Consider the following 13,222-nt stretch of genomic DNA (forward strand, 5'->3'; position numbering starts at 1 on the left):
GGGGGGGGGGAGGGCAGATGCTGGCTGCGCCCTGCTAACCAGAAGGTCCCGGGGTCTCCGCCCAGCCTGCCCGGCTCCCCTGCACCACGGCTGGTGGGCGACCCCAAATGCAGCCTCCGGGCAGGCGGCGTCTCCCACCAGAGGGGTCCCTCCGTTCCTCTCTGCCGGAACAGAGCCTGCCGGAGGATTGTCCTCCTCCCTGGTTGCCAGAACGGAGAGAAGCCAAGCCAGCTGGAACAGCGATGTGGGATGGAAACGGGTTTTTGCTGGTTGTTTCTCTAATTTCCATAAAATTAAAGGAAAGGGGCAGGGAAAGATGGTAATCTTCAAGGCCAAACGACAGGCGAGCGAAACATGTCACTTGAGGCTGAGTGATTGTTCCTTCCACCAGAAAGAGGAGGCATGTGGGGGGAGGGGCAGGATGGGGGGGGAGGGAAGGGGGCTTCCCCCCCCCCGCTGCAAAATCCTAACAAAAGTCATCTGCCCCCTCACCAAGCTGCTATTTGACATGTGGGGGGAGCAGCCATTTGGCCTGATTTGCAGATGCTTGGGAGCGGGGGGGGGGGCGGGGGTGTTGCCAGATTAAGGTCCCAGGGTCTGTCCCTATTTCAAGGCGCTCAGGGTACCCAAATATGCCAACAGATGCTTCTTCCTTCCCCACTCTGCTTAGATCCCATGTAGGAGGGCGCATTTCAAAGGCAGCTGGAGGCATTCATCTATGTTAAACATTGCTTCCTGGCAGTGAGGAAGGGCACTCTGCACGTGCTCCAAAGCACTTTGTTCCTCTTGCAGTATGGGTAGGGTGAGTGTTCTGGCCCACAGTCACCTGAGCAGCTTCCTGGCAGAGTGAGGACCATAACCCGGATCTCCCAGTTCCAGTCCAGTCTTCTTTACACCACATTGATATCTTCCTTGCACAAAAATCTGAATTGCTTAAGAAAGAAACTTGATCTGATTTAATATCCCCAACATATCTCATTTTTCATCCTCCCATATTTGGTCTTACTGCTTGACTGACTTGCTGAATCATAAATGACACCACTAGTTTCTCAAGAAAAGGACTTAAGCGTTCAATGACCCCAAACAATATTTCTCCAATAATTTCTCTTTTATGCTGAGGTGCAATAGGGCGTCTTGTTTGTGTTCCGATGCATCTTGAAAAACAGAGTTTGCCCTGCCCTTAGCAGAGACTGAATGACAAGCCAGCTTTCACTCTGCTTGCACTTTGAGCCAAAGAGCTAGTATGGTGTAGTGGTTAGAGCACCGGACTGGGACTCAGCCTAACCTACCTTACAGGGTTCTTGTGAGGATAAAATGGAGAGGCAGAGGATTATGTAAGCTGCCTTGCGTTCTTTGCAAGAGGAAAAAGATGTAGCATAAATGGAATGTTAATAATAATAATAATAATAATAATAATAATAATAATAGGTGTGCCAACTGACCAGAAGAGAAAACAGCCAAGTCTGTTCCTGAACTTTTAACAGCAACTTAATCTGCAGAAATCAGTGAAGTGACATGCAGTATTTTTCCCCACAATGTGGAGAGAAATGTTCCAGCATTCCATAACTTAGCTTCCCTACAAATACAGGCCCTCCAGAATGTTGGGCTATACTTCCCATTACCCACTGATGAGATATGCCGGGCTGATGGGAGCTGTATGTAGTCCAGCATATCTCATGGGCTGGGGAAAGACGAAAGCAGCAGACTGCAGTGGGCTTTGTCCATTAGGGCTGGCCCTGCCCACTCGGCGAACTATGAAGCATCCCCTGCACCCACACTGGGTGGCGAGAAGCAGCCCCCTCTGTTGGGGGGCACAGCTCTGTGGACACTGCCCCAGTGATAGCACTGGAATGAGCTTCCACAGCAGGACATGCGGAGCCGGAACAGGCGTGCGCTCGTCCTTCGCCTCGGGCAGCCAAGAGATGCAGACCCGTCATGTTCGTTGCCCCTCTGCTCCCCTCCCTGGTTACCCCCTGCTGAAGACTCCCGTCCTCCGGATGCTGGAGTCTGGCGGGACAGAGAGACGCTTCCCGCGTGTGCACTGGCGCTGTGGCTGCGACATGCCGTCACGCTGTCTCTGGCTGAGGGCAACCCCACGAAGAAGAGCCCTCCAGAACATCCCCCCCATGGCAGCCCGGCTTGGCTCTGGTCCACGCAAGGCTGTGGCTTCCTTGATGGGATCAGCCCACGCCAGGCTGGGCTTCGTCTTCCGCCTCACGCGCTTGTTTTCTCCCTTCTTGTGACGCATCCAAATGCCACCACTTCCGTTTTGTCCTTTTGCTTCTGAGGCTGGGACTCGTAGAACTTTTTTCATCTCAGCACGCCCAGGGCTGTGTCTTTATGTATTTATTCTAAAGATCCTCTTTTTTTGGCCCTTGAGGGGATGGACACGTCTTTTAAAATATTAAAGATGCTTCGATGAAATATTTACAGTCATAAAGGTACAACCTGGGTGCAGTTATTAATCAGAATTATTATATTTCAATGCAGTTCACAAGGCACTCCTCCTGTTCATTTTATCCACACAACAACGGCCCTGCGAGGTAGGTCAGCCTGAGAGTCAGTGACAGCCCCAACAACACCCAGCAAGCTTCAGCACCAGGTGGGGCCAGGAGCCTGGATTTCCCAAGTCCCAGTCCAACATTCAAGCACAGCTCCACTCTTGCCCTCTAATAACTACAGTGCCATTAAATTCAGCCACATTTTGGGGGAACAGAAGCAGTGTGCAGAAGGGTGCATAGAAAGCTGATGCACACTAAAAAAATCCCATGGGAGGTTTGGAGTGGAATTGGATACGTGTCGGTCTAGATGGCAGCTCCCTGGAGTTCAGAGGGGCTTTCATCCTGGTCAATGGGGTTAGGATGGCAACCTCACGGCATCTCCAAAACTTCTCAAAGTCTTTCCCGATTTGGTGTATCTTTTGAGGGACAGAAGAAGGGAGTAGCCCAGGTAGGCAGAGGTAACTGGTGCGCAACATGAACAGACTATTGCCTGCACATCCAATAGTTTTTGAAGACAGCAACTGCAGTGTGGCCCTAATTTAGCAACCCGGCCCGGCCATTGCAAAAAATACTGAGCTGGAAGCTAATCTGATTCTCAGCTTTCCCCACGGAAGTCTGGGAAGTACAGCCCTGGGAGCAGCCAAATGGTTACTGTTGTTTTTAAATCGGAAGGCCCCGGCTTGGCCTTCCAACAGAAATACCATTCCCAGCATCCCTCCGAGAGAGGCCACAAACGTTTACATCCCGTTGTTTGGATAACAGTTTGCGGGGCTTTGTGATGCTGCCGCTTGGTGATCCGGCAGCGGCCCGACGGGCTGCGCACGCCTCCCTTGGACCTTCCACGGCAACCGCTGTCCAGCCCCGTGGGGCAGCGCTGCCTGGGAAGCCACCTCCGGCTGGCACCACGTTGGTGCCGGGAGAGCTTTCGCTCCTGCTGCCGCTCACTACCTGTACTTCCTCTCTGACACTGGGAGTACTTCTCGGGCTGGAGGCTGTGCGGTTGCCGCATCCAGACGGGCACGTCCTGTCCACCGCGGCTGCCGCCTGGCTGCGGTGCCCCACCTCTCCAAACCCCACTTCATCCGATGCGCCGCGACAGCGCGCTGGGAGCCTGTGACTCGAAATGCGGTTTCTGCAGCATCAGGAGAGCCTCTCGTATTCCGTGTGACAGACGTGCACCTTCCACCCCTGCTGAACGAATGACTGTGCCAGAGCTCCTCTTAGCAGCACAGCCGCTCATCCAAGAATAAGGCCCTTTCCCTCGATTTTATCACGAGACCACAAGGCAAAAGGTGGTGAAGAGTCAAGCGCCAAGGCATCTGCAGCGAGTTGAGAATCGCCTCCAGGCGACCATGCAGCGAGCGTCACGGAAGCTGGCTCTTCCATTGATTTACGAAGGCCACCAATGAGTGGGCAGGTGGACTAGGTAACATTCTTATGGACTAGCATCTTAAAAGAGTAATTTACAAGGCTGGCCTACTATCTTGTTCCTTCCCCACCACCACCGCCAGGACCTCCCTCCTTCCCGAGCCTCCCATTGTCCGGAAACCAACCTGCTTAGCAAAGACGGCAATGTCTTCATTGAAGGAATCCGATGAGCAGACATCTCCTCCTGGATAGGAGCCAGAAGTATCCCTGGGAGAGCAAGTCGCCAGCTCACATTTCTCAAAGACCAGGGCCAGCAGCGGGAACAGAGGGTGCCTGCCACACAAGAGGACACGCTCAAGGTACGCCCAGCAAAGGTGGCCTAGCGAGCAGCCACATTTCAGCTCGAAACACAAACCGGGGCCAGGCAGTGGGGTGCAGGAAGGGCCCGTCCCGCGTGGCCCTTTGCCTGTCCCTTTCCTGAGCGGCGCACGGGCGCTCCAGGACCATTCCAACCGCGGGTGGGGAGGGGGGAATGACGCCAGAGGCAAGCTCAGGGGCCAGTGTCTGGGGGGGGGGCTCCTGGAACCCTCCTTGGTGCTCCCCAAGCCTGGAGATGGCTAGGAGAGGCCCTCCCTGCTCGAGAACCTCAAACCGCAACTCTTTCACCCAGGAGGCGCACAGCCGCGGACGGCACCAGGCTGGGGAAGGCTGGTCTGGGTTATTCTCTGGGAACAGCGAAGAAGGCACTCTGCATCTGTGTCAAGGGACACGTTCTCCCATAGGCCGAAGAAAGGAACCCTGGCATTAGAAGGCTACGTCCGGGCAGGCCCAGTCAATCTGCAGGAGAATCACCAAAGTGCAGGAAAGTGGTCCGGATCCAGCCCAATGCGCTACTGCTTACTTCCCTGGGTCTTTTCTTTTATTCAGCCAAGACCACCAGACGTGTGAATCGGCCGACTCCTTCGGCAAATACCATCTGTGGTCGTGCAAAGGCTACGGAAACATGACCTGTGATGCAGTGTGACCATACAGGATTCCCCTGTGTAGATGGCCCTGGTGCGGCCTCGCCCAGGGATCCACATGCATGCGCAGGGGCCACATCATTAAGCATGCGCAAAAGTGGGAGGGGGGAGTAAATTAGACTAAACAAAAAGTAAATTCACCATAACTAAACGCTGCGTGAAGTTTGGAATTGAAGATCTTCAGCCAAGAGCAGATCAATGGACCTGTAACATTCCAGGAAGAGGGGAACTCCAGGGGGAGGGGGATCTAACAAAAACTGGGAAAAGGCTCTCCAAAAATGTTCAGTCCATCCCGGAAGAAACCAGCTCTTCCAGGACGGCCACCCTTTCAAAGCTCTTATCGGTGGGTAGGAGCAGCACATCTCCGCCTGTTGGGCAATTTATGTCTTTGCGATTTCAACATGCAGCCAGCGAAGCTCGTCCTTCAATCCCCCCCCACTCTCCCCCACCCCAGATTTGGACGGATAGCTAGAGAGACAGAGTGTTCCCAGCCATACATTATACAAGTTCACGCACCATATGTTACACAAATATTTCTAGCAGAGGCCCAGCACGGTGTAACTGTTAAGTGAGCGTCTCCACGGTACTTTTATATCTCATACGTAAAACAAAACAAAACAAAAAACACCCCCCTCAAAAAAAAAAAAAAAAAAAACCATGAAAAGGCAAAATCCTGCAACACTTTCCCCTCTTCTCCCTCACCCCCATTCTAGGGGGAAAATTGCAAATCAAAAACACTGCAGCTGTAACATAGGGTGGTACGGGGGGGTGGGGGGGAGAAGGCAGAAACTTTCATGTTTATGCTGGGGGGAAATCATTCTAAGACGGCTGGCAAGCGTCAAACTGTAAGTTCAAGTCAAAGCAGGGAAGGGAAATCCATCAAGTTTCTCTTAGGCCATTTTCCCGGTGATGCTTTTAAACTTGTTCCTGTATTTCCCAACAGCATAAGTTGGTTAGGGTGGACAAATGCATTTTTGCTTTACAAGTGGTGTCTTGACTGAGGGGCACAATCTGCATCTTAGGGATTCATTCCTAGGTTTAGGGCTAGGGAAAATCCGCATTCTTAGCTTCCACCTGATAACAACAATCCTTAAAGTCAGTGGCGAGAAGGGGGGATGAGATGTTGGGTGGTGAGGAACTACACTCACCTTCTAAATTTCATGTCTTGGGTTCTTGTTTTCTGTGCATTTTCTTTACAGTAAAAAAGAGCCAGTGAAGTGATTTTTCAATGCAGCAAACATTTCGTTGGCTATCTTAAAAAAAAAAAAATAGCAGGCCGTGCAGAAACGGAACATTCCCAGTCATCCAAGAAATAGTCAACAGAGGTAGTGTCAGCAGTTGGTCAACAAGGGCAGGCCAGGCGCCCTGAATCTAATATGTATATTAGCATATGCAGATTTGGGGGTTGTTTGTTTTTGTTCTGGTGAGCCTGAGGCTCAGAGCTTTTATATTCTTTGTACCACTCCTGATCATCAAGTTGAGAAACTAAAGGAGGGAGGTCAAAATGTGGAGTCTTTTCTTTCAGTGTGCAAAGGGAGGGGAAATTTATAAGGTGAGCAATTCCTCTCTCCCCTTCGCACCACCATCTTTCTCTTCCTAATGGCAGAGCCGTCAACTGGTTGGGGTGAATGAGTGAAAAGACACAGGCCAGTTAGACTAGCCCATAAATCTTGCTGCAGGGTCAAAGATGTTAGTGGAGTGGAATCTGGACGATGAGAAGGAATTTTCTAGCGCCCCTGAATGTAAAAGCATAGGGCACAATCCACCAAGAGTTAGATATGCTCTTACCTCTCTGAAAGTATGCACAGAACCCAAGAGAGCCCTCAGGACGATGTGGCATGTTATATGCTTAAGTGTGCAACTAAAGATGTCTGATGTGGGGGCAACATGCATGTATAATTCAGGCAACTCCTGCTTAAGGAGTTGGGATGAGATGCAAATTCCATTTGGTGGAAAACGCCACATTTATTTCTGCACAACAGGCAAAATTACCCTTTACCAATCACAGCTAAGACCTCTCCCACTGCTTCTAAGCAAAACTAAAGGCCAGTCCTGCCCATATCTGTTCCAAACAAATTCCACTGGTTTCTGTAAAAGGATAGCTTAGCTGAAGTGAATCATACCCCGGTAACCTTCCCTCTGGATTACTGCAATATGTTCCACGTGGGCCTGCCCTTAGAGACGGTCCAGAAATCTTGGGTATGGTGAAAGGTGGCTGTGAAATTTCTACCTGGGACCAGGCATCACAGCTGGAATGCTGGGCCATTCCCACCTGCACTGGTTCCATTTCCTTCCAGGCCCAATTCAACGTGCTGCTTTTCACCTTGGTACCTGAGAGAAAGTCTCCTGCCCCAGGTCGTGTAAAGTCGGGCATGCATGGCCTTCCTCAGGTTCCTTCTCATTCTGGGGCTTGGAAGGTGCCACCAACAGACAGGGCCCTTCAGCACTCCCCCCACAAACTCTGCAAGCCCCCCCCCCCCCAAAACGCTCACCTGGGACCTTCCTTGCTATCCTTTTGGCACCAGGCTAAAAATGTCTATATGAGGAGATCTGTGCGTGCATTTACCTCTCAGATACAACCAGTGTCATTTTTGATGCTGCGCTGACCTGCTTATTTCTTTTAGATTATTAATTGTGTTGGTTGGTGCTGTTGCTGTTAAGTTTCTAAATGGCGACGTGTTTAAAGAGAGCGATGAAATGAAAGGCCAGCATTACGTCCATACAAAAATGCCCCCTTCCTCTCCTGGACCCACCTGGAATTGTGCTCCGAGTCACCCCAGGCTCAGCGCGACACACACTCCGGAGGCGCAGCACTCAACGCAGGCGAGCCGCTTGGACCCCCAGGGGCCAACTGGGCACTTGGGGCCGCACGGCCGAGCGTGCACGACTGCGCCTGTTGCACAGAAGCACGTTGTGCTCGAATCTGTGCCACGTGCTTCCGAGGGGTGTTTCTTCCCCGCACAAGTTGATCGGGGGGCTCATGCTGTAGCGAACCTGCAGTCCCAAGCTGATCTGAGTCAGCCCAGTGCCTAATGGGACCTCACCTGAGCACACCACGTGCTTCCATCACGGAAGAAAAGTAGGATGATTAAATACCATCACCATTTTATATTAAACTATTTAAAAAAAACACCCCCAAGTTTGCGAGTTGCTGATTTCCAGCTCCGTTGTGTCCGGATTCTCTTTTCTTCCAACCTGCATTGGTAGCTCTGCTCTTTGCCAAACGCCCCTGCATTTTTATCTTAAAAGGGCCCCAGAAGGAAGATTCCACACGAGCAGCGAGAGGAAGGCAAGAGCATCGTCAGGCGAGAGGCCACTGAAATGGTTACACCGCCTGGAGAAGCTGCTCCTGCTGCAGCACCAACCCAAGTGGCTGCCTGGACCACCCGTGTTGCGGGGGGCACTGGTGAAGCAGAGCAAGAGTCCGAGGGGAAGGTGCCCAGCCCCGCGGCTCACACTTCACGGGCTCTGCCGCGTGCCATCCTTTCCCGGTTTTCCACCTTAAGTTCCTGTCTTGTTTTCCTCTTTGCCCCTGAACTCCTGGACCCCTGCCTCTGTTTTATACTACCGTTACTTTTTCAAATGCTTCTGTATTTTCGCGTCTGTTTTCATGATTTACATGTATCGATTTACATCATTTTTAAATTTAGAGAAAATGTAGCGATAAAATTTTAAAAGCAGGGAAGCCCTTTGAGACCATAAAATGCTTTGGGTGCTTTGGGGCATTTTCTGTACAGGTTGGAAGCGAGGTTTTCCTGGAAGCGTGGACGAAAGGCCGGCCTGGGCAACAACCAGGCACGGCACAGAAAGGGCCACCCACACGGGAACATCCGCCATGGAGACCCAGGTGAGATCCACCTCAGTGTGGCCGGGGCATGTTCTGCCGCAGTGAATGTCTTGCCGCTTGGGCCCTTCCGTGCAAAGCCAAGAGCCAGGTTTGGGGACGGATAGGTTGGGGGTTTGCTGCCATGAGATCTCGTGGTGGTGGATGGGACACTGATATAAAAGTTTTTTGTTTCTTTTTAAGGATTGGATTCATGGAGCAAAGGCTCTGTCAGCTGTTCTTAATGCCCACAGCTAAATGGAGCGATCAGCAGCAAGTCCTTCATTCTGCAGGAACTTCGAAACCATCTCTCTGTCCCCTGTTGGCAGCAGGGCCCTGGGCTAGGGGCCCTCCAGGCGAGCCAAAGATCCTTATGCTTAACCACCCCGCCCAGAAGCCGGCACGATCCAACCAGCCTTTTGGGAGCACCACCATAGTTGACAATAATTCATTCCTTATTACATCTCCTTAAAACCACATGCACAAAACAGCATTGGGATTGCCAGAGTCAGGTATCGAGATCTTGAGGGTGGGAAACAGAAATGCCACGTCCAGGCTCACCCACTGCACTCACAATAGGCTCAGAGGAACCCAGTACAGCATCCCCACCTGCCTGCATGGAGCCTTCCACCGCAGAGCAGGGAGCCGCGAAACCCTTTAGCAAAACGACTGTGCGAGCAGCGATGCATCGCATTTATTATATCCCTTTTGGGTTGGGAATGGACCAGCGGCACCACTTCCCTTCCTCCCCACGACACCACGCTGCAATTCTGTTGCCGTGCTGGACCAGCCCAAGGACCGGCGGCTCGTTTGCGACTGTGGTTCGGCCTTGTCGCATGCCCGTGCGGAACTCATGTGCTGCGCATGAAGGTAATGGCTACTCCTTCTTTAAGCCACCACCGTCTGCTATTGCTAGATAGACTGCCTTGAAACTGGAGGCTCCAGGGAAACACTAACCCTAACAGGCTGCTCCATGAATTTGCCAGCCAAGAAGCTTGCGCTGCAGTCCGTGAGGAAAGCACATTTCATCTGCAAACAAACGGAGGAGCCCCGGTCCCTTTACTCTGGGGGGCAGATGGGCGCTCCACTTTCACAGAAGGGGGGATGAGGCAGAGGGCGACTGATCTGTCTCCCCCTTTGCCATCCTTATTTCTTTATTGCTTTTCTCTACTGCCCAAAAGCCAAAGCTCCCTCAAGGATGGGCTTGATTCTCCACCAGAAGTGAAACAGAGCCTCTGTTCCTGGTAAGGCCGTCTCTGTAAGGCACGCAAAAATGGGGTGGGGGGGGCTGCAGGGTGACCTTGCCAGAGGATTGCTTTTGTTCATTCTTAGCCATTTCTAAATCACCCCCTCCCCTCTCTTCCCTTCCCTTCAAACTTTTAAGCTCCTTTCACTTTGCAGTGGAAATAGAGGATTAAAACAACAGCAAACAACAACACAGTTTCGGCATTTTTAGTAGTAGCAGTGCCATCATTATAGTTATTCTTCCAGAACCTTAGTTAAATTCTAAGAAGGTAACCCTAACTCCCGCCATTCCTTCTTTTTCCCACCTTCTCGGAGTTCTTCCCCACGCTCTACCAGAATGCAAAAGGTCCTGAAGAAGGCCCGGGACGCGTGGGGTGCCTAGAAAGGAGCAGGGGCTGGAAAAGCCAAACAGGGCTTCATCCAGTGGGGAAATTCTGAGCCGCAGCCAAGACGCAAACAGATCTTTCGGCAAGGAGAACTACCTGAGCTTAGCACTAATGCGCACGGGAGAATTAGGGAGAAGGAAACCAGCCTGCCAGTGAAAGTACGGAAGAAATATACGAAAAGGAAGGAAGGAAGGAGGGTCGAAGGACCCTTCCAGTCAGTCAGATGCCTTTATCCTAAGGAGAAAGAAAGAGCAAGTCTTCGGAACAACGTGAAAAGATCCCGCGGGAGTATAGAAATACTCCAGGAGCCAAGAATCAGGAGGGGGCGGGTCTGTTAATTCAGGCTATGATCCTGAATTACTAGATCTTACTTACTGCAGAGTAAGCCTGCAGGGGTCAAGCTGTACAGAGCGCAGAGCTGACAGGTCGGCGGAGAACACTCTGGGGGAGGAGGGAGAGCCCGGATCGCGCCGGATCGACCCATTAAACACGCACCATCATGACCTGTCCCACGGGGGAGGAAGGGGGGAAAGCGGGGGCAGACCCACTGAAGTGACGCGGGGGCGGGGGAATCTCCGATCCACGAAACTGGCTTCGAAAGATCCAGGATTTAGCCAGGGAGCGAGGTCCCAGCAGGACCCAGAATTAAAACTTGCCGTCGGGTCTTTGCAAACGACGCGGAGCTTTTGGCATTATCTGGCGCGGGGATGGGGTGGCTGGCGGGGGGGACCTGTTTCCAGGCAAGCGGGCGAGGATTGGCGCCTTTGCATGCTTCCTCGGGAGAAAGTCCCCTAGCCACGCAGGCTGCGTGTCCTTCAGAGACTGCCCTCCCCTTCGAGGTAAGTTGCAGAATCTCAGTCGCTGAAGAGCCCCGTCTCCCCAGCCTTAGAAGCCAGCCCACTTGCATAGGATGAGGCTTAGGGCCAGAAAAGATGCGCAGGAGAACAGAGGAGCTGCCCAGCTTGTGTCCCCAGCACCACGTCCCCCGAATCCGGCTTGGGCGGGCGCGGGGGAAGCAAGCAATCCCACGCCGATTTACACGAGAAAGACGCGGCAGAAACGCTCTTCGCTTTGGGGGAAGGCAAGCTGGGAAAATGGACCCTCTTTCACCCCGCGGATTCCGGGACTCGAACTCTGGGCTCGTCCTCTCTCCCTTTCACTCTCCCCCTCTACCAGTTTGGGATGAAGCCGTCGTCCGACTTACCCATAGATTTCATCCTTCTCTCTCTTCAGGGCGTCATTGGTGCCAAGCCCTGGGGGAATCCCGGGCCGGTGGTTAACCCCAGCGGATCCATACGGGGACCCCTGACTCAAGGCGGGATGCTGCAGACCCCTGCCCGTATGTGGGTCTCCAAATCCCGGCAGAGAGACCCCATCCATTCCGGCGTAATGTACCAATTCATCGTACTGGGGTACCGAGCCAGGTACAAAAGGCGGCGGGAGAAGAGAAAGAAAAGTTTAGACACCCGATCTAGGCACACGTATCACATTTCTAATCACACTATAACCCAAAGACATAGCACCCCCGAATAGAGGGGAGCCCCAAATCTAAGCATACCTAATGATTTAAAACAAAAAACCGGGGGTGGAGAATTAAAACCAGAGTGATCTCTTTTAAGACACTGACTTTTTACAACAGGTAATGTGGAAGGTTTTCTCCGAGACCAACTTGGGGGACAGTCTGGGGAGTGAGGACAGAGAAGCGACTCCGCCAGTCTGCTCCTAGGATCCCCCCATCTTCTCTCTCTCCTTTTCCACTGTGAGCATTTGCTAGCTTATTGTTGTCCTCCTGTATCGCCCCAACACCCGCAAAGTTTCCCTAAACCCAGCTGATTCTCGGTTCTCCATCCGGGGGAAAGCGGGACTTTCTCCCCTCACAAGAGCCGCAACCTCGCCCATCTCCTGCCGCACCACGTCCGGCTTTTGCGCCTTTCGCCACTTAAGTCAATTTCATGCCACTGTTGGTCAATTTCACGAAGCCGGTCTTGTTAATTTCAACCTCCCCCCCCCCCCCCCCCCCCCCCCACCCCCCCCCCCCCCCCGCTGGTCCCCCCTTTTCTCCCCCAGGTAAAAAAAGAAAACCAAAAAGACCCCCCCTCCAAAAAAGAAAACGCCTCGTCTTCCCCACGCACACACCCCGCGCAACGTTGCCGGCAAATCCACCGAGGAAGGTGCTGGTTCGCTCGCAGGTTTCTGCTCCTTCAACTGCAAAACTTTTCTCTGCTCACCACAGCCCTTTTCCTCTTAAAATATACCTATCGATAGATCCTAAAAGAGGTCTTGGCTCCCGGACAGGAGAAGAGAGCCCCTTCTTTGGAAGGCGGTGAACTTTGGCGAGGGGGAGCGGGCAGCCGGGCGCCGCCGCCCCTGCGCCTGGACGCGGCCTGGGCTCGCAAGTTGGGAAGGAGGCGCCGCGAGCCGGCGCGGCTTCTGCATCGGATCTGTAGAAGCTCGCAATTTCATCCTGAATTCACTTGAGTGCTCGCATGCCTTCCTCACCAGTTGCTCAGTTAAAAAGGGAATCAGAATGCCTATCTTCCCCCTCTGTTTCCTTTTTCTTGTTCATTTTTCGCTCCCCTCTTCTCCCTCTCTCTCGCTTTCTTCCCCCACCCCACTTTTTCTTTTTTTTGGGAACGTGGCCATCCGTTATTATTCACTGAACCCCAGAAAGGGACTTTAAAGCTCAGGATTCTCCATCTCCTTCACAGAACAAAAACATTCCCTTCTCGTCCACCCCGCTCTCCCAGAGAAAAAGTGTGAAGCACCCCCCCCCCCCCCCCCCCCTCTTTAAATAATCCCTTTTTATTCATTTTCCCCCCCCCCAAAACAAAAAAAAAATTCAATTTTCTGGCTCCCCCCTTTTTTCAAAAGCTTTCC

At 52.5% G+C, this 13,222-nt stretch overlaps 1 protein-coding gene across 1 annotated transcript in view; it reads right to left on the bottom strand.

Annotated features, from left to right (window-relative positions):
* MEIS3 (Meis homeobox 3) overlaps positions 1 to 13,222 on the bottom strand; it is a 40,733-nt gene that overhangs the window by 25,363 nt on the left and 2,148 nt on the right. The window contains exons 2-3 of the mRNA XM_044434951.1: positions 11,550 to 11,752; positions 4,055 to 4,202 (exon numbers count right to left, since the gene is read on the bottom strand). Of these exons, the coding sequence (XP_044290886.1) occupies positions 4,055 to 4,202; positions 11,550 to 11,752 (351 nt within the window). The remainder of the gene's footprint in view (positions 1 to 4,054; positions 4,203 to 11,549; positions 11,753 to 13,222) is intronic.

This window comes from Varanus komodoensis, unplaced genomic scaffold, assembly GCF_004798865.1.
Source record: "Varanus komodoensis strain SLA01 unplaced genomic scaffold, ASM479886v1 scaffold29_1, whole genome shotgun sequence".
NCBI classification, from domain to species: domain Eukaryota; kingdom Metazoa; phylum Chordata; class Lepidosauria; order Squamata; family Varanidae; genus Varanus; species Varanus komodoensis.